General features: G+C 43.9%; 1 protein-coding gene across 1 annotated transcript in view; it reads right to left on the reverse strand.

Moving 5' to 3' along the window:
- Positions 1-25755, reverse strand: part of TOP1 (DNA topoisomerase I) — a 65679-nt gene that overhangs the window by 22199 nt on the left and 17725 nt on the right. Inside the window, exons 3-6 of the mRNA XM_032704925.1 lie at positions 14322-14424; positions 4504-4630; positions 3867-3925; positions 1058-1153 (exon numbers count right to left, since the gene is read on the reverse strand). Coding sequence (XP_032560816.1) covers positions 1058-1153; positions 3867-3925; positions 4504-4630; positions 14322-14424 — 385 coding nt within the window. The remainder of the gene's footprint in view (positions 1-1057; positions 1154-3866; positions 3926-4503; positions 4631-14321; positions 14425-25755) is intronic.

A 25755-nucleotide genomic window follows, 5' to 3' on the forward strand; every position in this document is an offset into this window, starting at 1 on the left:
TCTCTGCTGTCTTGTGTTTCCAGCAGATATCCAGCAGCTTAAAGTCTTCCACAAGAACTAGGGCTGATGAAACATCAGCCAGCTGCTTATGGAATAGTTCATCCACCTCTTCACCCTGGCTGGGAGGTCTATAACAGACTCCCCCCAGGATATCTGCCTTACAAGCCTTCCTCCTGGTTCTCACCCATAGGCACTCGACCTTATTGTCACTGTCCATGAGCTCTATCCACTGAAATCTCTCCCTAATGCACAGAGTCACCCCAATGCTTAATCTTTCCATTGCAGACATGAGATGGGAGGACACACAAAACTAAACAGAAGGTATCAAATGATTACACCAAAGAAAAGATGTCCCACCCATCTCTCTTGGAAACTGAGACACACCACATAGGGACAGAATGCCACCATGGTTAAACCCTTCCCACCCTTTAATCCCTGACTGCTAATAAAGTCAAACTATCTAAAGAGCTGGCTGGACACAGCAAGATGTAAATGGGCCTGTATTCACTGGGTAGGTTCCTGTATCAGGCAAACATCGTGTGTGCTTTTCTTCTGATTTAGAGACAACAATCCTCACCATAACCCACGACATATTCAGATTCCAGGCAAACCATGCTAAGCAGTGCAGGCAAAGCTCCCCCCACCTCCAAACAGGCTGACAGTGCATTTTCTGCCTCTTGTGCAGTTATTTCCTCACCCAACAGAAACCACTGCAGCCACTTAGCTACACCAATACCTCACTTGCTCACATTTCTGTTTTACAATCTTCATCGCTGTCCTTATCTGCCTTCTGGGTTTCTTCTTTTTTATTTACTAGTTCTGCAACATTTCCCAGCACCATCTGCAGAAGCAGGTAATGGCATTTTGCCTGGCACACCACAAACACCATCCCTGCCCTGCTCAGATAACCTGTAACAGCATAAGGAGTCTGGTCTCAGACCTGCAGTCACCCAACTGAACAAGTTCGTGCTGCTGACCTGAAATCCCACCTGCTGCCTCAGTGTTCTCTTTTTGAAACTAAAGGTAAACATCCAAGTCACCAGCACCCATGACTTACTCATCATCTTCTCGAGGTCTCTTCAGGGGTTTGGAGTCCTCTTTAGGAGATGCATAAAACCCATCATCATCTGGTTCATCTTTAATACGTGGTGGACTACAGGGAGAAGCAAACAAACATGGTTCTAACTTCAGAGAGGATGTTTCTTGGAAACCAGCAACAACTCAGTTTTTAAGAAATAATCTTCTGCAAAATAGGCATGTCTTCCATGGAATGTGCTGCCATCTTAAGACCCTGAGGACCTGGGAGGTGTCATTCTCTGAATACTCACAGACACTGCAGAGAGTCATTCAATACCTATTGAATTGCCATTTCTCAAGCAACATCAATTTCCACAGCTCAGAGTTCAGTTTGTTTCTTTGAGGTTTTCAGTAAAAGCAACTGTAGCTTCCAGCACTTACACACTTCAAACCAAAATGCGTGTGTGCAGTCAAATATAGGATGTTACTTAGTTTCAACTCAGTATCTTTACTGAGCCTTCTAAGAGAGAAAAATACTACTGCCTAAACAAAGGCTTGAAAGCTATTCCCTGGGATCTTTTCGCAACTAAATATCGAGGCATGTGAAAACCAGAAAAGGAAACAAAGATTTGGCAAAGTTCAATTGATCAGTCTCTCTTTACTGTCCAAATTGTGGGAAGCAAACAATCCTGTCCCTTTCAACAGACCACAAAGTTAGGCTCAATGTTTTCAGCCATAACGTCCCAAGACATTAGCAAAACAAGAAAACAAAACAGAGTATGAGTGCAAGAGAGACTACTCCCTTAGACAAACTCATTATTTCTAAATTTCACAGAAGCATTGCACTGATCTTCATAAAGAAAAAGATGTCTCAAAGAGTCCAAAATTACATCTTGAAGCACTTAGTGCCATCTTGGGTTTCCTTACTCATGTTCCATCAGCAATTTCTATATCAAATGGACTCTGCTTCCAAGTCAACACGCGGATTTTGCAACTGGATGGACTGGGAGAAAAAAGCAGCAGCATTTTCAGCTTCACAGACCACAGGCAGCAAGAGGCATTCTGGAGTTTCATGTCAGCTGGCAACGTGTCCATGAAGCAGAACAAGGCAGTTTGCTCCTGCAGAGCTCTAAAGCCTCTGCAGTGCTGGAAGCTGCAGCTCAGGGGAGAGAGACACAAACTGCTTTCAAAAACCATTTCTGTTGCATCTCCTGTAATTAGCTAAGACATGAGTCTGCAGCATGGAGACAGTTGCAAAACATCTATGGAAAAAGAGGTGTTTGTCCCATTTAATGTATTCTCCCTTCCAGGCAGAAATGTAGAACTACTGTGTGTAAAGTTGCCAGGAATTTTATCTAGTCTATTTAAACACTGAAATGTTTCACAACATTTTGTAAGGGGGAAAATAAAGTTCTATGAAAAGAAAGGAGATGTGTGACCGAGCTGAACCTTGCATTGCATTGTTTCCAAGGCTGTAACATTGCTCATCATACCAAGTCCTAAGAAAGAAAATCAAAACCATCTGAGTGAGGACATTTTTTTTTCTGGAGAACTTGTAAAAGAACATTTGGGCAGGAAAAAAAAGGAAACAAATACTTTAATGTTAGCCAGCATTTGACCCTGAAGAAGGCACAATTGTGATGGCTCCTCCAGGCTTTTCTCAAACACATGAAAAATTGCTCTTGGACCTAAAGAGGAATCAGTTACCTTGATAAGGGAACATCCAATGTCCCCGGTGATACTGGCACAATTGTGCAATTCTGCTGAACAGCAAAGGCTAGAAAGCCATTAACTGTCTGCTACACCGTGAAACACCTAAATGTCATCACATGCTACTTCCAGAGTATCCCCCCAAGGGCCTGGAGATGGCGCCTCTTCCCTGTGCCAAGCCCAACTCCTTCCTTTGCATTTTTAAACAGGAGCAGGGAAACGAAACAGATGGAGGAACTCATGTCAAAAGGGCACATTCAAAACACAAAGAATAAGTAACAGGCTTGGACCAGACAGGTGTCTTCACCCCACCTCTCTGCATCCACAGAACATGCTAAGACTGGAAGGATTTTGTTTGTTTTGAAATTTTTTTAAGTGATTAATAAAACTAGACACGTGACTGAAAGCTTTTCCTGACTAGCAAATCTGGATGTCTGCACCCACCATAAAACTGACCTTCAATAAGTCAGTGGACTGGATACAGCACCCTAAAAATAACCAGTGGCTGGATTTAAACAAGTCACAAAGATCTTGGTCAACTATTAAGAAAAAAGTACTCTTCTATCAATTACTTGCTTCAGGTTTTTAATAAGACTACTTAGTAATGACTGATAGAACACCAAAGTCCAGGAGACTATTGCAGGAATTTAGTACTAGGGGAGGACATCTGTGCATTTCCTGAGGTACTTCTGATTTTACACATCAGTCCTTCCTCCTCACTCCTTGCAAAGGCTTTACAAGGCAGACCCGTGCAGCAGAGGCAGTCTGGACTGGCTGTGCTGGGCCCTGTCTACAGCAGACTGCCTGCAGGGGTCAAGTCCAAATTTCACCAGAAGTTCTTTCAAATCCAGCTACCAATATTCCCACAGTTCAGTCTGTCCTTGGCTGAGAATTCAGCTCCTTAACACTCAGACAAACCCAGCATGTGTGGGCAGACACCAGGTACCCCCCAGCTCCCACCTCCAGTTACTGGGTGAGCAGATCTACCAAGTCCCATAACTGAGAAAAACATACATATCTTCTGAAGGGGTTAAAAGTGTTCCAATTTTTTCCCAGGACCAAGTGAGAGGAGTCAAACACTGAGCATCTAAGAAAAGTCAAACTGCAGCTTTCTGCAGATCATAGACCTGATTTCTTACCTGGAGAAACCATTTTCCTTTTCCTTCTTTATTTTTATATCACCTGAAGATGATTTCATCTGAAAAACATAAAAAGTAGAAGCTGATTAGCATTGCCCAGAGACCTTTATGTTTTTCCAACATACAACACAGGCAGGGTATTTAATCTGCAGAAGGAACCAAAGGGCACTGTGACCGTGTTCATCCCCTGTCGTCCGTAGTGACCTACATGGACAGACCAAAAAGGCAACATTTTCTGCAAGTTTTAGACAATTCAGTATATTTTGGCCCTCCAGTTTCTACAGCAGATTGGAGTTAAGTATATAGTTCGTCCTTGCATGGACTGAATGTGATCTAAGATTTTTCTCCCTTGTCTCTGAACCAAAGCTTGGCAAAGTGAAAAGTAAGAGGGGAAAAATGTGGAGCCAGCAGACACAGCTCCACTGTGGAACTGTTTCCACTCACAATACCTGCAGTAAAGCCCTTATGAGTTCATATCTAGCACTCCACAAAACAAGGGTCTGGGTTAGCACTGGGATAATTCTCTCCAGGTTGATAAAAGCTTGGAAGTATACGCTACATCTAACCCACCGAGTTTGTACCACTCAGCAGCTTAAGCCAGACCCATCCTCTTGTCTCTCCCACAGGAGACACCCACCTTCTCTTCCTTTCTCTTCTCCTTGTCTTTATCTTTGTGTTTGTCTTTGTGTTTCTCTGAGCTGCCATCTTTGTGTTTGGTTTTCTCCTTGTCTTTGTGTTTCTTTTCCGAGGAATCTTTGTGCTCACTGCAAGACAAGAGAGCATGTTTGCAGAGGGGAACACAAGGAGATTTGACTAATACAGGCAATTTCCAGTGGTAGAGTCACGGGTTTTGATGATTGCAAACCCTAGAAAACAAGGGATTGCCTTAACAGGAAGATCCACCACAGTCTCCTGTCACCCATCATCCACTCTCCTTGGGAGAAGGGGAACAGGAGAGGAACATACCACAAAACCACAGCTGCCAAGCCTCTGCTCGGGAAAATCCCCATCAGCCTGGACTGCTGAGGAAATCCACAGCTGCAACACTTAAAGCTCAACACTTTAGGAAGAATTCCCACTGCCTCTGCTTTCCCCCTTTCTCCTGCTCCATGTAAAAGGTCACTGGAACAGAGCCGCCAGTCCCGGCAGTGCCCGTGTCAGCTTTTGCTCAGACAACAGTTTGTCATTGTAGCAGCTCTCATCTCTGGAACTTGAAGAGAAAACCGCTGATCTCTATTATTCCCAAACAGATGGGAAAACCAGAGCAAACAGGATATGTGATGTCCTTGTGTTTATGCAAAGTCAAACAGAAAAGGCAGGAATAATGCTGCAGTCCTCAGTCGGAGCTCTTCCATCAGCTGTGCTCACCACCACGGCCAGCCCAGCTCTGCCTGGCTGAGACAGCCCCATCCTCATGGCAAGAGCCCAACAAAGGTGTCTCCAACTGAGAACTGATCTGCTGCTACTCTGATGTTATGGAAAACAGCACTGAGAGTTTAAATGCCTCAATTTTTTAGTCATAACAGAGGAAAAAACGCTCCCGAGGAGAAGAAAAATCAACCTTTACTATTTTGCTTCTACCCCCTTCTGATTTTTGAGACAAGGGGGTAAATTTGCATCACATTTCCAAGTTTTTCTTATCAACCAGAAAGACACATACATGGCTGCTTTCAAATGAAAGTGAAGTTTCTCACAAGATCACCTTGACCCTTGAAGCCAGAAAATGAGGAAATGCTCTCAGGAGACTCCGGATAGAGACGTCAAGAACTGGCCACAAGGATTAGCAGCAGTGGTGTGGACGCCAAGCAGCAAGCCTGGCACTTCTACGGGCCTTCAACACACACTTATAAGGCTGTGTGGACTCCCTGAGGTCACTCAGGGCTTTAGCAAGCCAAAGGCACGGTGTGAATCAGCGTGGACAGGCACCAAGCAAGCTGCCTTCCTCACATGGGCTGCTCACAGTCTCCCTCCTCAGCACCTGACTCCCATCACTGCTGTTCCCTGGGACGCCCTGCTTCTCCTCAGGACCACACAGAGCTGTACAAAGCTTTACTAGAAAAAGGCAGTTTCCTTGTTTCAGTTATTTCAGCACTCAAGTGCAAGTCCAAACCAATCGGGGTGAGCACAGCCCTGAAAAACAGCAGGCCTGGAACACCGAGTAAGAAGATGATTTTTAAAAATTGTACAGTCTTCGAGACTTCGTTCTCTCACAAAAAACAGACTGCAAAGGGTCGGATGTTCAAGGGCTACAGAGAGCAAGTAGCACATTACCCTGCTCCTGTAAAGCCTGAGTGTGATTAAGAGCAAGGGAATCACAGCCACAAACACACAGACCCACACCCAGCTGTGCAGCTGCAGAGTGAAGTCCTATGTGGATGAATGGACCTGCCAAAGGTTTAAATAATTCAAGCTCAGAGTAGCTTGAATAATAACACTCCAATAAATATACACTGAATAAATTGATAAACCCACTGCAATAAATACACACGGGCCTTCCAAGGCCATGCAGTTAAAGCACAAAAATCCATCTCCTAAGGAAATCAGTACATTCACACACTGTATCACATTAAGAGATCAGCAGGAGGAGAAACCAGCTTCATTTTAACTCTCTAGCACTCTCTTCATACAAGACCGTGAAAAAATATCTAAACATCAACTGACACTCCAGAAATTCTTGCAGACAGACACACAACACCACATGTTGCCTGTGAGCAAAGACTCAACAACTGCAGACTATTCTTGCCCAGCAGATCGTGTTGGGCACAGTGTGCTCAGGACATGTGGGGACATACACAGAACATCCTGACACTGAGCTGGGAAATCCACACTGTGCCTGCTCAGATTTGTCATCCCGGTTTCTGTATCCTGTTTATTCATCAGCATGTCAAGCTCAAGACACCTATTTAATTTTCCTTTGCTCCAACCAGATTCATTGACTGTCTGAAAGCACAAACCTCACAGGCTACTAATAATTTTTAAACTCAGGAAGGTCTGGAAATGCTGAGCTGGTATCTTGCACTTGTATCTCTATATTAGGTACCTCATTTGCCAAAGATTTCAGTTTAACAACTGAAGAGGTATCTCAACCTTCACATATATAAATCAATATTCATAATAATAATATTCAATGCCAATAATCATCCAGCCTTCGTGTATCAATCCAAGCTGTGGCTGCCCCATCCCTGGGAGTGTCCAAGGCCAGGTTGGACAGGGTTTTGAGCAACCTGGTCTAGTGGAATGTATCCCTGCTTGTGGCAGGGGGTGGAATGAGATGAGCTTTAAGTCCCTTCCAGCCCAAACTGTTCTATGGTTCTGTCATACATGAAAAATCATAGCAAACACTCACACTCAAGGCTCAGACCCATTTTGTTCTTTGTAAGTCTGCTTGTGTTTATTTTCTGACTCCTTCTTGTTCTTATTTGATATTTAAATCCTACCTGAAATAACATGTTTTACTCAGACACTAATTTGCATCTTCAAAGCATGGTACAGGTACACACTGCAATCACTGGAGTTGGTGCTTTAGGGTAAAGTTCATGGCAGTGGCTGTTGCTTGGAAGTTCAGAAGAGTAAAAAAAAAAAAATAAGACAGACAAATGTTTAGCTTTTCCAAAGAACTGTACTCATTCTCAATAGCAGCCAAAAGCTCTACCTTTCAGCATGTGAGCCCTGGGATGTACAGAAAGCATGATTAAAAGCAAATTAATAGATGTCAATCTACATCTGCAAAGCTAAGATTGAAACAAAAAGACCATTGCGTTGGCCTACAGAAGCAGAGACAATTTTTCTGGGTGCTGAATGCTTACAGACTACAGCTGGAATAAAAAAGTGCTAAAACCTTCAGACACTTAGGGTTGCTTAAGCAGATGCTCAAATAACATCCCTCTTGAGAGCGACTAAGTGGCCACCATTGAAAAGCTGTCATGTAATCTAATCTAAAGCTCAGATTTTTCAGCATCAGAGTCAGAATCAAGAAGTCTGGATTCCTGACTTTATTATTATTTTGGTTTTATTTTTTAATCCCAAGACTATCTTTCCCCTTTGCTCTGCAGTGAGCAGTAAATTTCTCATCCAAGCAATGTGGGCTCAGATAACCCAAGGAAACTCTGTCTCCAGTTTCACTCTGCAGCTTCGTTTTCCAAAGATCAGCACTGGCCTGGCCCTGAGGTCCTGCTGCTGCTGCTCCTGGTGCCTGGAAGAAATTCCCTAGATAAAAATCTGATTTTGTGTACTACTAGCTCCAATGTTAAGAAAGAGCACAAATGTCTCTCCCTTATTTGTCAGCAGCCTGGCTTGTCAGTCCTACGTGTTTTGAGGCACTGGACCACAGCTCTGACTTCAACAGCTCAGTCCCAAACTTGGACGCTGTGCATCAAGGCTTGTGCTCCTCCTCCTTTGGAGGGCTGGAAATCTGCATCTCCCAGAAAAGCTCACTTGGAAATGAGCTGATAAAGGCCTCGAGCAACAATCCTGAGAAGAGAAACTTCTTTTCTCTCCTGCAGCAAGTTGCTCAGATATTGACTTCAGTCAAGCTGAGCTGCTTTGGTCTTTCATTTGGCTCAGATACGTATGTGAGCCTCCAGGAACACAATCTAACCACCACACTAATCTCAAAAGAAAAGAGAAGGCAACAGCATGCCAAACCTTACCCTGAAGAAGGAGTTTCAGCCTTCTATCAGAAGGCTATTTCCAGAAACCCCAAAGCTATTATTAGGAGGGAATGGGAACAATTTAAAGATCACAAGTCTGTCTTCCTGGTCAATTCAAAGCTGGGGGAAAAACATCACTTTTCTTTAAAGAAACCAAGCAAAATGGTCTCAAGACTGCATGCACACTGCTAATTTCATCTTCATTCATTTTTCAGGGCACTGTGGATCCTTTGTTACCTTTCCTGCCCATACCTCTCTGCCAACAAACCAGCCTGGAGTCATGGAAGTAGGACAGCAAAACCCCCATAAGATAGAGGGAAGCTTCAGGGGGAGTTTGCTTGAAAAGAGGACAACCGGATCATAGCAATTGCTCATTCCCAGCCCTGCTGACAAAATATCTTCCTTGTCCCCCAGACCACAGCAGTTGAACCACTGCAACAGCACTCAAGAGTTTTGTACCTCTTGAAGGTGTTTAATGCTGACAAACCTTGTTTTTTTTTAAGGTAACAAAGTATAGCAGGAGATCATATTAACACAGGCAGAACTAGAGATTACATCATCTACAGAGGTATTGTAGTAATGGCTTAGTTCAGACAAAGGGCAGGTGAGTAGAAACCATCTCCTGAAGCACTCCATCCTTTCTGCCAGCTTGCTTACTGCCTTCCATTTCGAGGTTTGGTGTGAGCAGGGACACCCAAAGGCTGTGAGGAGCTCAGGCTGAAGCGCATGAAGTAGTAACACACCAGAAGCAGCTATTTCCCTCGTAAGCATGGATCTATTTTCCAGTGAGGGAGCCTGCAGGAGGGAGGAGAGGGAGAGGAAGGGAGCCCAGGCACCTGGCAGCAGCTGCTCAGGCCGCGGTCACATGGGAAAGTCACAAGTGGAAAGCGTTTCCAAGGAATGGCAGATGTGCAGATCACAGCTTCCTCCTCCAAGCTGCAACAGCTTTGCAGTAATTTAACACTGCATTCTTCAGGTGCCATTTATGCACGTTAATAATCCCTTCCCAGGCCCTTTCCATTCCAGCTTCAAAACCACAAGCTGGGAAGGATGCTTTATCTGAAGTGTCTCTTATTTCCTCTCTTGGCTGTAATTAGCTCGTGACTGGGAATCTGCTACGAGCGAGCGCCAGCGCCGGCTGTGAGCGGCACTGAGCCCACTCGGGGGCTGCTGCAGCACAACTGAGGCGTAAAATAAGGGAGCTGTGATTTCAGTGCAACCCAAAAACACAATGGGGACAGAGCACCGGCCACGCAGCCCGTGCCTCGTTTGACGTAACACAGCACTAATGGAAACCCGGGATCGCGGCCAGGCCAACGCGCACCAAGGGAGGGCTGCCCGCGCAGGGACCACTCCCCGGGCAGAAGCATCCCAGGAAAGGACATGTTTTCAGCTGGCTTGCAGGATTTGATGTTGTTAGAGGGTCATCATCTGGTATTAGAGGGAACCAAGACGTGAACGTCAATGGTTCTGCCGGGATTCCGGCAACACAACAAGACAACCTGAAACCATCGCTCCCCGCTGCGCAAAGGAGGCTTTGCACCAGTTTTCACAGATCAAGCCTTCAGCAAGAGGAACAAGATAAAAAGCTGGACTAATCAACAGATAAAAATTTTAGAAAGCAGAACGATCTTTGTACATTGAGACAAGGATCATGCTTAGCACATACTCTCTGTGGACGTGTGATAATTAAGTACACTACTAAATAAAAATTCTTACTACTGGAAAGCAGTGTCACATTAGAAAGCTGATCAGGATGAACTCGCACTCAAATGGGGTATAAAAACAAACCCACCCACGCCAGGGAACAGCAGGTGCTCAAGTCTTTTTATAAAATTGCCTTTTCTCCTATGTCAGGTATCCCTGCCTCTTCCTGCCCCCAACACACATCATTCCAAGCAGTTCAGCATCACATAATAAACCAGAGGAGGTGTGCAAGAAGTCTGAGCGGAAATTTATCTTCATCCATGACTAGCAAATGCCTGAAATCTGTGTTTTTCCTAGCGAAACCATAAATCCTACAAGATGCCAGTGACGATCGAGTCTGTGAATCCCTTATGTGCTCCATGCCTCGGTTCATCTCAAGCTGGGATCACAAGAGATTTAGTAAATGGAGGAAATATGCAACGTGACAGAAGATTTTCTTCCTGCAGCTCGGATGCCTGTCCTGCTGACAGCATGGATCAGCTCCCATTCCCTGTCACAGCCATCCCTGCTCTCCTCAGGCTCCTGGCATCCCACACTCCCTGCTTGGAGCCCAGGACATCTGGCAGACAGACACCTGTTCCTGCCAACACTCCTGACCCCATCCCTAACAAGTCTTGCCTTCAAAGGACCCATTATTCCATTATCTTCCATGGTCTACTTGTCTGAAACGCTCAGCTCTCACTGATCACAAACCTATCGCCACACGGGATTTGTTTCATTTTATTTTTTTAACCACTGACATTTATATTTAATGGATGTGTGTTAGATTTGTTAGGAGATTGGGAAGCACAGGGCTGAGAAGAGGAGCAAAACCACCCACTTTGCTATCAAGCAATCTCAATCAAGCAAAGGGGGTTTATTCTTTGATACGGATTTTTCTTAAGTGGTCTTTGTATTTTTTTTCCTTGAGGGGCGACAGGGAAGATCTGAGGCACACAAATGTTCTCTCCCAGTTTACTACAGCTGTAAATGAGTGGTTAAGACACAGAAATGTCATCTTGTGAGTGGGAGAAGAGGAAAGCAAGAACCAAAATTAAGAAGTTCTACATACCACTCCACACACTTCTGTCATATGAAATCAAAATTGTCTATTTTAGGTATTTTGGAGACTTATCTTGGCAGTTTAGATCCTTCAAAGACTGGATACAGGAAACATTTATTCTCCTGCATTGGAGTGGTTCTGCCTTCTTGATGCAGGTTTTATTTTAAAAGCCTTTTTAAAGTACAGGACAGGAAATGAAACTGTCAAAGTATTACAGACAGATACAAAAATGATCTGCTTCAAACACAACCACACAGTGCTCTTCACTGTGCACAGGGTGCACTGTGCTTCTCAGAATGCAATCAGGGACTCTTCACATATAGAAAATGTCACAGAGTACAAATTCAAGTCTCCCAGAAAACAATGGCTTGGATTTCTGGTAAAGCACCACTCAATCTCTTTGAGAACCACCAAAGATACAGCACAGCTTTTGCAGTAACACAGTAGCTTTTCTGAAATACAGAATGGATTTTGTGAAGATTTACATGCAATTCTATAAATCCAAGATAAACTTTTCTAAAGGATTAATTCACAGCCTTTTATCAGGTGCTTTCAAAATTTCCCATACAGGTAAAAACCATTGCAAAAACCCACATTCTTGTTACCTTGAGAATTTTTTCTTCAATTTGTAATAGCTATTTTTCCACTTGCTTTTCAGTGTCAAAGGAGAAACTTCAGTACAAGCAGGCAGGTTTTTTTCCCTCCACACAATGGTCACTTAAGGTCTGATCCTTAGAAATTACTTACATTTATGGAATTACAGAATGACATTACAGGATGAATCATGGGATTTAGTGAAGAAATGTTTACATTTCAATTATTTCCATGAAGTTTGTGTTAAAAGTCAGCTGGTTTTACACAGCAAGCAGCTGTGTATGACCTGTGCATGACTGAGGCATGAAGGAGGCAGTGAAGACTTTGGAGCACTGCTGAAGGAGTGATCCAAACAGAGGAGCACCTGTGTGTCCATGTATGTTATCTTCCCTGAGAACCACCTCGAGATCTAATGATTCAGCACTGTAATACACTCATTTTTAAGGTGGCAGAAACACTACAGAAGGGTGTGCTCAGCGGGGCGGGGGGGTGAAGTCCCACCTTGTGTAGGGGCCTGAGGAGCAAAGCATTATTAGGTGATCTCTCCCCAAAAACACGCCTTGAACAAAACCCCTGCACAGGGAGGCACCCAGTCATGCCACCTCTGAGGGGGACCTGCTCTGGGACCCAAGGATGCAGCATATGCTGTGCTCACAGGACAAATGAACACTCAAGGGAGGCATGAAAACAACCTGGAGCATCAGGCAGAGTGCCCAGAAGACATGAAGTCCTTCTCACAGGGACTGCAAGACAACACTGCAGGGAGGAAGGAAGGACTTCAAGATAAAGCACGATTGTGTATCACCTCCTGAGCTACACCTCACAAACATCACAGTCATTCCATCTTCTTTCCACTGTGTTGGTATCTACTGTTTACAAAATCAGCTTCATGTTATGACCCATAATTAGTTCTTCCAGTTAAAAACACACTGACCATTTTCAACTCCTACACAAATGAAGTCAAATCATTAACGAATTTGGAAATTTAAAGACAGTGCTTACATTAGTCCTTACAAAAGAATGCACTCTGCTAAGACTGCAGGGGAATGGTTTCTCAGTGAAGCAATGAACTCGTGGAAATGCCAGGCAGTTAGTTTTGGGGTGCATGCCTGATGACCACGAAAATGAAAACCAGAAATCAACGTAATATAGATGTGTGAGCAAAGAAGAGAGGAAAGAATGTGTCCAAAGCATTTCATCCGTCTTGTGTAAGCCAGTAAATGCAAGTTATTTGGCCTGGATTTTTTCCCCCATCAATCATTTACTTTAAAAAAGCAAAAAAAAAAAAGAAGACACATTATGGAACAGTAGGCTTGTGTAACTTCTCAAAAGGTCACAGAAAATTCAAATCAAGTGTGACCCCATTAAAACAAACCCACTGCTCAGCACAGACTCCTCCTTTCCAAGTTTCTCTTTAATAGAAACCATTGTTAACACAAGCTTTTTTGTTCCTTTTTGGATGGTGTTATCACAGTTGCACAGCAATTGGTTAATACACTTGCTTGCCCACAGCATAAACACTCCCTGTCATTCACCAAGTGTCACACCAGACACTTACCCTCTGGGGACAGTTTTTCCAAGTTTTGGTTGGAATGGAGGCTCTGTGGCACTTGTGTGTCAGGACTTACAAGGAGGAAAACTCCTCTGAGTAACATCCTGTTTGTGACAGACTTGCCTTGTGCTCTACCACACCAAACCATCCCAGACAGACCTGCACATCCTGGTTCCTGCAGCTCACAGCCCAGGCCAGGACAGCAGCTGGACCATGGAATTCACCAACTCCAGAGCCATGGGCCATCCCAGAGTAACTCAGTGTTTATGTTCAGTGTGGGTGCCATGGTGAGGGACTGGTATCAAACACCCTCCCCACACAGTGGCAGTGCAGTGCATAAACCACACAGCACAACACAGCACAACACAGCACACCATCCTTTAAAATTCCCCTGTAACCCAGCACAACTTCACAGCACTGCCTCACTGAGTGGAGACAATCAGCCACTGTGGTGGCAGGCCAAGGACATCACCACCCTTCTGGGGGATCATCTTTCCACATACTTCTAATTATTAGAAGACTTAGTAGCCACCTAGGGTTCACTGTGCTACAGCAGTGGGGTTTGTACCAACTTGTAAAGACCTGCACACTTCTGACAAACAACTGGAACCACACACAGAACTGATCACTCTGCAGGAAGGTGGGGCTTAACTAGTTTTCACCACCTTTGACAACACTAAGCTACAATAATCTTTCATACATTAGTACTGGCTCACATTTACAGATACACTGCTTCAGTCACCCATATAAAAATGCAGGCAATGACAAAAATCAGGCTTAAAGCACCTACAGTCACATAAACCCCACTCAAAATGTAACAATTCTGTACACATTACTGGAATTCTTCTTGTAAGACTGCATGTGCAATGCTGTTATTTAGCCTATGAGGACTTCATCAACTTTTTCCTTACCTGTTACTGTGCTTGGACTTTTCCCGGTCTTTTTCCTTGTCCTTCTTGTGCTCTTTGTGCCGGTGTTCTCGGTCTTTGTGTTTGTCTTTGTGTTTGTGAGAATCTGTAAGCAGAGACAAAACAAAAGAAATTAAATTGGGGGGGGGAAATTCCACACCTCCCCTGTGAACATCTAGATTTTTCCTCACCCTATACTAGTATTGCTTCGATTCAAAATTTGCAACAAAAATCTCAGTTTCAGAGGTCCTAAATGGATTCATTGTTCCTGCAACACAAGTTAATTCATCTTGGCAACAGCTGCATTTCCATGGTCTTTATTTCAACGACCCTTAAATGCTTTACAGACCTGAAGAAATGCAACCCTTCCATTCACTAGGTAAGTGTGGCTGCAGCAAATTCAACCCTATTTGGCAGATGGGCAGCCTGGCCTCCTATGCCTCTAAGTATTTCACCTCAAATACATGATAAGGACACTAGAACAGAGCAAAAAGCTGAAGTGTTAGGCCTGCTGAATCCCAGAATTTAGCTGTTACTTCCACAAGTATTTAGTCTAGACAAAGCATCCCTCCCCTCTCCCCACTCAGAATAAAAACCATTTTATTCTTATCCCCAAGAGCACATGACATGACAGGCAGACAGCAAGGAAGGCAGGGAGTAAGGGAGGAAGATGAAAAGAAAGGGTGGAAAGAAAAGAGGACTAGGAATTCTCTCTTCCTCTTCTGCAGGAGACACCTCCCTCTGAAAACATCCCCAGCCTGACAGCAGTAATGAGCTGAGTTGGTGGTCACCCACCCACACAGGTAGGGCTGGTCCCAACTGTGTGACAGGTCAGAAATGGGAGTTGGCACTCAAGTGAATCTGCCTGAACACAGTTGTTGCTACCAGTTTCTACTCTGAGTGACATTTCCCATCCTCAGTGACAAATGCACTGTTCAATAAAGGCCTTTAAAGCACCAAGGAAACGGATTCAGGACAGAAAGAGCAATGCAGCTGAATTGTAAATAAACCCATTTACAGGCATTTTTAGGCCCTTAAATGTTCTTCATAAGTAGATTAAAAAGCAGATGAGGCTAAACTAGGACCTCAAACCCACCTCAAGAGGCACTGCCATTTACAGTCAAGGTGAGTGTGATGTTGGGGGTAACGTGCACACCCAAAGACTCACTCCAAGTTTTGTTTTGAACATGCTTCTTAAAGCAACCAAAATTAAGTAAGCTCCTCAGAAACACTGTGCTGGCTTTGGCATCTGTTTTGAGATACTACACCAGAATTTCCACCAGATACCTTGGATGTAAGGCAGTAATGCTTAATTAATTGTAAAGATGTCATGCCTCTGAAAAAGCTCCTATGCCTGCACTAAGAATAGGAAACTGCAACAAAAGGATTTTGTGACTTTCACAGGCACATGGGGAATGCACCACGGAGCCAGAACAAGCCTCATCCTCCTGCCTCCAAGTCTTTCGCCACAAATTCATTTTTCTCCTTAACTGACAGCAGCTCTCATACCTCTAAACATTCACACGGATTTAGTGGAAACAGACCCACGGTCACATTTCCACAGAACATGGTTTTAGCCTTTGGCTTTCTGTAACTTCAGGTACTGCTTTCAGACACCTGCAGTAAGACAACACAAACCTCCAGGGGAGTGCTGACACTGCAGCCTCCAAGTCGCTTTCTGCACCTTCCCTCCACCCTCCAGAACTCAGAGACACTTCCAAGAGCTTTGGTGCCCACAGTGCACACATTTAAAGCGCAAGATTTAGTTTGCTATATTTTGATATACAGGCACGTGGCAGGTTATGTGAAACATTTGGTGTTCCAGCAGAAAGCACCTGAGAGTTTTCAAGCCCCTAAAGAGCAAAATCTCTTCCATGGCAGGCAGGGTGTGCTGGCATCTCTGGCAAACTGTGGGGACCCGACACCCACGTGCTCTGAACTGCCAAGCAGCAATTTCTCCAAACCCTTCTTCCCACCAGGACAACACACATTTCACTGGCAAAAAATGTTTCTGCAGTGCATTTCACACTTGTGATTCTTCAGTTCAGCCAGGAGCTGGAAGCTCTGGCTGTTTGCAAACTGCCTGGGGTTTATTCCACAGAGAGTTTACTCACTGATTCCTGCAGCGAACAGCCAGCTATTTACACTTGATGAATAGGTAAATTGCGAGAGAAATCATCCTGATGCTATACATAGAACTGGGTACAGGCACTGGATAACACACTGGCTTTTGAGGGAGGCACATACCAACACAGAATCAATTTTTTTTCTACCAACCAATCAATGGAAAACGTGTGTGACTGTGCTCAATGCTGTTCTCTTTAGAGCTTAGAGCCACATGATGACTTGTCACAAAAAAAAAAAAAAGAGCAGAAAACAGCACAGTTTACCTTGATCACCATATTCCCTTCCAGCTGAGTTGTGCTTTACAGCTGAAATTAATATTTGCTCTTGCAAAGCAGCTCCAGGACTATACCCTGGAAGTGCTGGAGTCAGACATTTATTTCCTCAATCCTTGGCTCTGCTTACAATGATTTGGTATTTTCAGACAAACGAAGCAGCAAAAAAAGTGCCTGACCAGTTAAACTAGCTCTGCATGCTGGGATTTGTCATGGGACAGCTTTCCTTTGCTGCCTACCACAGGATTTCTAGCAGGAAAGTATTTCTAGCACAGAAGTGTTCTGGCTCAAAGACAGCCACAGTGCCTGGGGAACAGGAGGTCGTGCATGTGGTCTCAGAAGAAGAAGGGAAAAGATGTCAAGGTAGTGGTATTTGGTGTCTCTCACACTGGAAAACCCTTTAAATTTAGTACTTCCATGGAAGTACCTCCCAGGCATGTCTCCTAAGGGTTAAATTAGTCTGAAATATTTGCCTACAATTCAGACTCCATGATGTTGCTTTCTGACACAATGCCATGAGATAGGTTAAGAATGAAGACTTCAAAAGACCTTATTCAATAGTCTTGAACTGACATATGTATGTCCTCAGAAGGCATTACAGCTCTTGGTCTTTTTTTGCTGAGGGTGGAGCTGGATAAAGTTCAGGAGACAGGCTCATTAAAAAGGACAGAATTCCTTTTTTTTTTTTGGCATTCTACACAAAAAGCTTTGTCAGACTGGCTTTATCTAGGAGTGGAAGCTGATGGCTACTTGGTGGCTGACACGAAACAAGTTTAGCCATTTGTGTATCCACTTCCCAGGAACTGATGCAGCATCACCTCGGACTGAACTCCAACAGCCGCCTGCATTGGGAACGGGGCCACCTCCTGCCAAGCCTCGTCAGCACAGCAGCAATCAAGGGGAAGTGCTCCTGTCTGTAATGTATCTTCCTCGATATATTTAGCGTATTGATTCCTAGAAGAATCTTCCAGCCTCCAGTAACTCTCTCCCAGCTTGCAGCTGATTAGCAGTTGACTAAGTCCAGCCTCACATCAGCTACAGAAAGAGCTCTGACATTATCACACATCCAGACTTGTTTCCTGCCTTTTATGTCTTCCATTAAGCATGTCTGTTCCCTTTAACACTAAACAAGTAGATAAATACTACTCCTTCTCCAAGAACGTTAGCAAAATCCACTGCCTACTGTGAGCAAAGTTCAACCCCTCAAAAGCTCGTGTGACATTTAAACATTTCAGAAAATGCAAAGTCTCTCTTCAGCACCAAGGTTACAGCGGGGACAGGGGTTATGCTCACTGGGCGAGGATCCATTACCCCTGAGGCTTTCCCTTCAGTATCCTCTAACCCAAACAGAGCTTTTGGCATCTCTTCTGTTCTAGAAAGCTTGATGTCTCTGGCACTGGATCTCTGTCTGCTAACGCTGAGCCTGGTACATCTCCAAAAGATTACTGCAGTCCCTGTACTATTCCTGCCGTTCCCCTGCACCTCCAACCATCACGAGCAGCTCTGCATTTTTGTTCGTTGATTCATCCTTTAACTCTGCTGGATTAGGAGGACGCTGATTTAAGGATGGGAAATGGTAAGCACTGCTGGTCTGTGGCTCTGCGCTGTTCCCCCGCCCTCGCTCCAGCGCTGAGCCCCCGGGGAAGGGCTGACTCATAACCCTATTTGCAATACTTGTGTGCACGGAGGACTGAGCAGGGCAGTTTTACTCTTTATCCAGGAAAGGAGCTCTAAAAGGTCAGGCAGCTCTAACTGCAGCAAGGCAAGAACAGGGAGGAAATCAAAGCAAGCCTTTTCCAGCAGGGAGTTGTCACCTGGAGAGGAAGAGTCCCGAGGGACAGCAAAGGTGAGCGGGTCCCCTTTCATAAGGAGAACAACCCCCGGTTTAATTAGTCTGGTGACAAAACAATTATGTGGGACTGTGCTATTTTATTCATGAGCCAAATTCATTTGCTTTAAAAACATTTTGAACACCCGTCTCTGCCCACCTCCCAAAATACTATTTACATGTCACAGTCGAGGGAAGTTGGGCTACTTCCTACATTAATATTTCAGTTTTGACAGCAACTTTTCTAACAAAATACTGAAATCAGAGAGGGGTTTAAGTTCTTTTATGCCCAATCAGTACAGCTGTCAAGAGAGTATTGCTGGCACATGATAAAGGATGCTACAGATGCCATTTTATCCCACTTTTATCCCACTCCATCATTTTGCATTGGGGGAAAAAAAGGATGTGAGTACAATCTGGTTCCTTCTCATTTCTCCAAAATTAAGCGAGATAGCTGTCAAATTAACACCTGGTAACCCCAATTTCTGGTCAACAGTAGCTTTTCCAGACAAATATTAGCCTTCCAGATTTGCTGCCTTTTGGTTCACCCTCTAAGTTTTTGTGGGCACAATTTGAATAGCTCATTAATCTGCTCAGAGAGAGGTTTATTTGTTCTTTTGAAACGTTTTACTACATTCTGGGGACAAGTACTTTTTGTATTTTCCTTCTGGTTTCAGCAACATCCCAATTTCTTTTCCTCTCATTAGACAGCCTAGAAATGCCTTACTGCTGTGTATGCTGGTATTTTATCTGTTTGAAGCTTCATCTCAATACTTCTCTATGCTGATGTCCAGAAAGGCTATTTAAGCTTTCTGGATTCTTGGGAACAAAATCTGTACCCAAATCTGAGGGCACAGCATGAAAAATTCATCATGTTACCAACTAAGGAAAAAATTTTTAACTTCTTGCTGCTCCAGTAACACTTCTGCTTCAGGTGAAGGGCTGAAATTTCTGCCCTAAGTCCAACGCCTCAGTGTTAGTTATGTGCTACATGAGAAGCAAAGCAGCTCTCAAGGCTTTCAGGCTCCCTGGTGTGTACGAGTATTGTGCTCTCCCTCCTACTCGACTGGAAGCACGAGCAAGAAAGCCCTTTGCTATCAGCACAGGGGACATGAAGGATGAAACCAGCAGGGTCTTTTCAGCCTCTCCTCTGGAAAGGAGAAGACAGTCTTAAAAAAGACTTCTCCAGTTCCACTGCTAAATTATGCAGCTGAAAGGGAGGTAATTCTGTACCGCTGGATTAGGTTCAAAAGCTGGCCAAGTTCAAAAACTCCTGTCCCTGGAGGAATGGTCAGCCCCTTCTCTGCTGAAACACCATCTCCTTCTTACACCATGTACTCCACAACAGCCTTTTTACTGTTTAGGCTGATTTCCTTCTCACTAGTTGCAATGCAAGAGTAAGCAATGGAAAAAGTCACTGTATGGCCTAAATGAAACAATTTTAGGGATTTTTTTTTTCCTCCCCCACAGGCTCTCCTCGTAAGCAGTCATCTTAAAATTCAGATTATCAGAGAAAGGCTTCTTACTTTCAAGTTACTTAAATCTTATAATTTCTTTACCATTTTGCCAAATCATATTACTTTTAGAGTTTTAACTTCTTATATGTTGGATATAAAGACTACTATTAAAATTATCACGGTTCAGTTGCTGAAATGATGCCAGGAAGGGCTACAAATGTTCAAACAAGTGACTGTAGTCCAAGGTGTCTAAAATATTATTCATATTCCTGGCAAAGAACATGTACTTTTGCCCTTGGCATCTGATCAGAATGGTTTAGTGCTGCGCTAACTTTTGCAATTCACAGATACCAGCAAGTAGAAGGAGCATAACATTCAGTCCTTATCCAAGATCTTTAACACAGATAGTGACAGGGTTACAGCAGATTACCTAAACAGGCAACAGTAATCCCATGTGAAAAGGTCACTCTATGAGTTCTGGTCGATTTATAAATCTCACCTGAGAAAGCAACCGCTGTGCTGAGATAAAAAAGCCCCTTTGCAGACCCCAAATGGCTCAGAACAAGCCCCATGTGGAGAATGTGGCGTGGTCCGAGGCACAGGGGATCAGGACCCTCACTGCCAGACAGGTGATAACTCTGCATGAGTCACCTGACTTTACACGTTTTGATTTAACAGTTTTAAAAGGATGTACAATAAATCTCACCTAACTAGTCTGGAAGAGGTTTGAACCTTTCTAAAATACTTGTATTCCAGTCAGAGGAAGTCACGTTACGATCGTGGTGTTCCAGCAATTGATTACACAACATTTCTGGAATTCATTTAAACGTTTTATTTATTTAAAGACTGACACTGCTGTAGCCCAGAAAAGAGGAAGGAAAAGCTACTGGAGAGAAAACAGAGCTGCATCCAGGTATAGGTGACAAGCCCTCTCCCTATACAGCAGGGCAGACAAAGAAAACAGAACTGTATGTATGAAAGCTACACAAACTGAAAAACCTCTGCAGGCAGCCACAAGTGTCAAAAGCAGAAAACCATAGCCAGAAGGCATTGTTAGGAGAGATGATGGTATTGTGGATGATACACTGGAGCAGAAAACCATAATCTAAAATAAACTTCCCATGTGACACGGGATGTGTCACTTACTGGCCCTATTTACACAACTACAGAATACACATAAAACATTTACCCTGGGAAGGGATTGCAGGTCTGTTTGCTGTGCTGGTTTATTTCCACAATAACTCACTGCAAAACATTTGGATTCCTGAAATGAGAGAGACTGAAACAGTGAGGCCATGATTTGAGTGCCCCATAACCTAAGCCTGAAATTCAATAGTAGAAGAAGGATCTTGGTTTTCAGTCAAGAAGGGAAAGAAAGTACAATGAAACTGGAGCAAGACTGTCTGGCTTCTGCTTCCTCATTTAATAATGCCACATTTAATGTACACATATACATTTCAAAAGCAACTTGACACAAACCCCTTTATCAGTGTTTCTCAAGACAGCTCCACAACCAACACTGCTACAGAAATCTAAATCCTTAAAATCCTTCCTGAACTCAAATTCAAATGAAATAAATTACTGTGCTATCACAAGCTTATTTCACTTCAGGTGCCTTGCTGGGTCAGATGCAGCAGTTCAGACACTTCAGCAGTGCCCATTGTTTCTGTCCATAAAGCAAATAAAATCTGAGTTTTATATTTAATGAAAAACAGCTAAACTAACTTTGCCTGAAAACAAGGGGAAGGAATACTCTTGTTTGTGAAGTAGCTCTTGGTTGTGAAGCTTAGCTCTGCAGTCATTCATTTTCTAATTATCTAAGGGAAGAAATGGGGGGGAAAAAAGGCGTGAACGTTCAAAAAGGGAGCCTGGGGAAGTACAGCAGAGCAACCAAATGGTTTTTCCTTTCTAAGGCAGGAACTTTATTACTAAAAGTAAAACTCCACCAGAGTGCATTCTTCCTTTTTCTAAGAGCTCAAATGAAGAAATAAAGCATCACTGAATAGATTTGAGTCCATTTATTTTCCATATTTACTCTGAGAGAAAACCTGCTCTGGGCTGAGCCAGAACCGACCACACCACACGGTAACCAATTCTGCCAAAGCTTGAAAACCTAGTACTTGTGATAGAAACAGAGTAAACCCAATGACCTTACAGCCCCTCTGCACACTTCAGCAGTTACTCAAGGCAAAAGATACTACAGGGCCAGACATATTATGTCTTTTCCCTTAAAAGGACTGTTCTGGGAAACTTGGCTACAGAACAAGACAGACCCCTTAGTTACTGCATTCTTCATTAATTTTGTAATTTGAAGGCCCAGTATTCCTTGCTTTTGAACAGAGAGAAACCTGTGGAATGACTTGGTGATGAATCCTGACAGGAGAATAGATGGATAGAGAACAGGACTGTCTCCAGCCATGCTCTGTCCTTTAGAACAGCTCCACCAACTCCTCGAGGAGTTCCACTTATGCTCCAGTAAAGTTTTAGTAAGCAAGCAAGGATATTACATTGCTTTTTAAAGACATGAAGTTTGCAAAACCAGCTCAGTGCACCTTTTGCTCCACTGAAACCCCGGGGCACCTGCAATCTGAAGAGGAGGTGACACAACGTGACAGCTCTGCCAACAGGGAGAGGGCACGGTGAGCACAGCACCAAGGCAAGCTGGGCCACAGCTGTTCACCCACCCCAATGGGTAAAAACTCACCGTGGAGAAGTTTGGGAGGCCAGAAAAAACCCTGACTGACCACTCCTATCTTGTGTGACTGAAGCCTTTGGGATATGAAGTTAACCTGAAGCAAATGTCACTGCTGGCATTTCATCCATCTCACCCAGCCTGCAGAAGCTGGGGGGGGTAAATCAAGATGTGCTGCAACAGCCACTTCAGGAAGAGGACAGACACTCTTAGCCCTTCTTTGAATTTTTTTCAGCCACACTGGATTAATTGCTTATTTTCTGTGCACCTCATTTTTTCACCTGATGGGGAAGTAGCTAAAACTCTGTGGGTAATTAATGCTCAAGTAATTGAGATAGCTGGGTGGTACAAAGGGATGCTGACCTAAAGAAACTGCTACACTCCAAGCATTTTGCAGCAAAACAACGAATGGTGTAGACAGCAGCAGCAAGTTTAATGACTTGTCAGCACCTTTTAACAGCCTCTTCTCAAAGAGGTGGCACGTTCACATATGCCTGTTCCGCAGCAGATCTTATTTGCTGTGTAACAAATGCATAAAATCGCTGCAAGTAAAATTGCAGTAGACAATATTACACAAACGACAAGTCCAAGGAAGCCTTATAAAGCATGAAAATACATGTTTGATCAGCAAAGAAAGGCTAAATTAATAGCTGCTTCTTACACATGCCAAAGGGCTCCCAACCGAGAGGCAACAATGAAGTTTCAATCCATTATTTGCATTCAAAACCAAAAAAGTTCCATGTGAACAAAAACATGTGTTTCCAGGGATTCCCAAGATGTAAAACATTCTCCTGTAATTGTATAAATAAGAGTCAGAGACTGAAACCCATTAGTATGTTTCCACTAACAAAGCAGAATAAAACAGAACAGCAAATTAAAACTTCAGGGAAATGACCAGCGTCAGTGAACAGCTTAAAATGCTGCTGTGCTGGCATGAGAGAGAGGAGAGGCCAGAGTAGCCTCCTAAGGAAACAAGAGCAAACCCACTCCTGTTCCAAGTGATATTTATTCTTATAAGGCTACACTTGCATGAGCAGAAGTACTAATTTTCCATCGCCTCCACCATTCAGAAATTGAATTCCTTGCCTTCCCTTACTGGGGTAGAAATAGTTTCAACGATTTTTTCCTATTGCTTTATGAGTCTACACCCACAAGAATAAACAAAGGTCTGAGCTGCACGTCCATTTTTAAAGAAGGAGCAAAACTGAAGATACACTTTTGCCTCCAGTTTTAGCAGCCATGGCCCATCACTTCTGCACATTGGGAGGCCAGGACAAGGCAGAGAGCAGGATCCAGGGAAAATGAGCTTGCTCATAGTTACCTCTTAGGTTTCTATTGCAGCTCTTACACTTATTGTAAGAACTTCCATTTGTTAATAAACCTGTATAGAGGACTGAGATCCTGAAGGACTGACAGGGATGTGTGAGGACCTGCAGTGAACGCGGCCGAGGAGAAACGGCTGTTACAGATCAACTCATAGAAAAGAGTTTTGATAATGAAGTAGTTACAGGCAGGTTCCTCGTGGATTTTAGATCTACTAATACAAAAAAACTTCTACTACACCATCTCGCCTCAGGCTTTTCCAAATTCTCACCCTTTCTTCCCTATTGTGCAAAAGGTACAACCAGCACGGACAGACTCGCTGGGAAGGCCTGGACAATTGTTCACAAACCAGCCTGGCATCCAGGGGTGTAAAACTAGTTTAAAATGATGAAAGAAGGTAAAACTTCAGAGCATTCAAATAGATAATGCAAGGGGGACTAATCCTATTTTCAGAGTCAGAAAGGAACCAACCTTTAGCACAGATCCACGGCTTAGCACAGAAAGTGTCACGCGGTGCTGTCACACAAAATCTTTTCTGAGGAAGAGACAAAGGGAGGGATGCACCCACTGCACTGAGGGGTGTATGTGCTGGAGACAGAGACAAAAAGAACTGCTCAGGGTCACCCACGAGTCGCTCAGCAGAAAGCACCAGGGGCGCTCGCCTCTGGAGAGCCAGGGTAGGAGGAGAGCAAACAGGGCAACCCCAGCATTTACAGCCCTGTTTAGACTTCGGAGCTATCAGGGACTGAGGAGATAACCTATCCTTTACTTCAACGTTATCTAAAGTAAAATGGTTCACTTAACCCTTACTTTTCTGGTCTGCAGGACTCCTTTTCCTTCTGGCTAACAGATGGGCCCCAGGATTTTGGGGACAACACATTGCTCTTCATCAGTCCCCTCTCACGAAGGATGTGCAAGCCAGGGTGGACTGAAGCATCAAGTGAATGGACACCAGAGACACTTTGCTCTTTGGCTGCTTCTGAGCTCTGGGAAGCTCAGCTTGTGCTCAGCTGCAGCACAAGAATCAAGCCCAGCTCTCCAGCGAGCAGGGCAGCGGCTGTTGCCGACACAGGCAGGTTCTGAATCACCTCTGGGAGATTTGCCCCAGGAACAGCTTGGAGAGTGACTTCAGCAGAGTGGGTCAAGAGCAAAGAAAATCCTTTGGTGCAATCTGTCACAACTTCACACTGCAGAGAACTTCATGTTCCATCCTCCATCCTCAGACTGAGTCAGTGCCCCCAGCACAAGCTCTTTCCGCCTCCAAATGCTCTTTATACCGTCATTAGACTAGAAAGGTGCAAACAGCACAATTTGTCATGTAAAGTCAACAGCTGATTACTGAATGCAAACTTACAAGGTGAACCAGGAGAAAACAGAGACAAACAACTGTAATTCTTGGTCCTTAGGGAGGATAAGAGAAACTTCAGCCATGTTAAAAAATAGGTTGATATTTTGGAGCGTGAGATTTTAAATTTTAATGATTTTAAAACCTGCACTAAACAGGAAAACTGCTGTGCTGTCAGGAGTAATTACACTGCGATGATGTCAGCTATAAAAACATTTTCCCTTGCTGGCTGCATAAGTCACCACTGCTCTTGGATTCACTGAAAAGAAGGTTTTTGTACTGACTACCCGAAATCCTGACAATTCCTCAGCAGAGGAGTGATGAGCCAACAGAGGCTCACACAGAGCCTGTATTCACACCAACATCACACGAGGACAGGGCTGTTGTGTCTGA

Source organism: Chiroxiphia lanceolata, chromosome 17, assembly GCF_009829145.1.
Source record: "Chiroxiphia lanceolata isolate bChiLan1 chromosome 17, bChiLan1.pri, whole genome shotgun sequence".
NCBI lineage: Eukaryota > Metazoa > Chordata > Aves > Passeriformes > Pipridae > Chiroxiphia > Chiroxiphia lanceolata.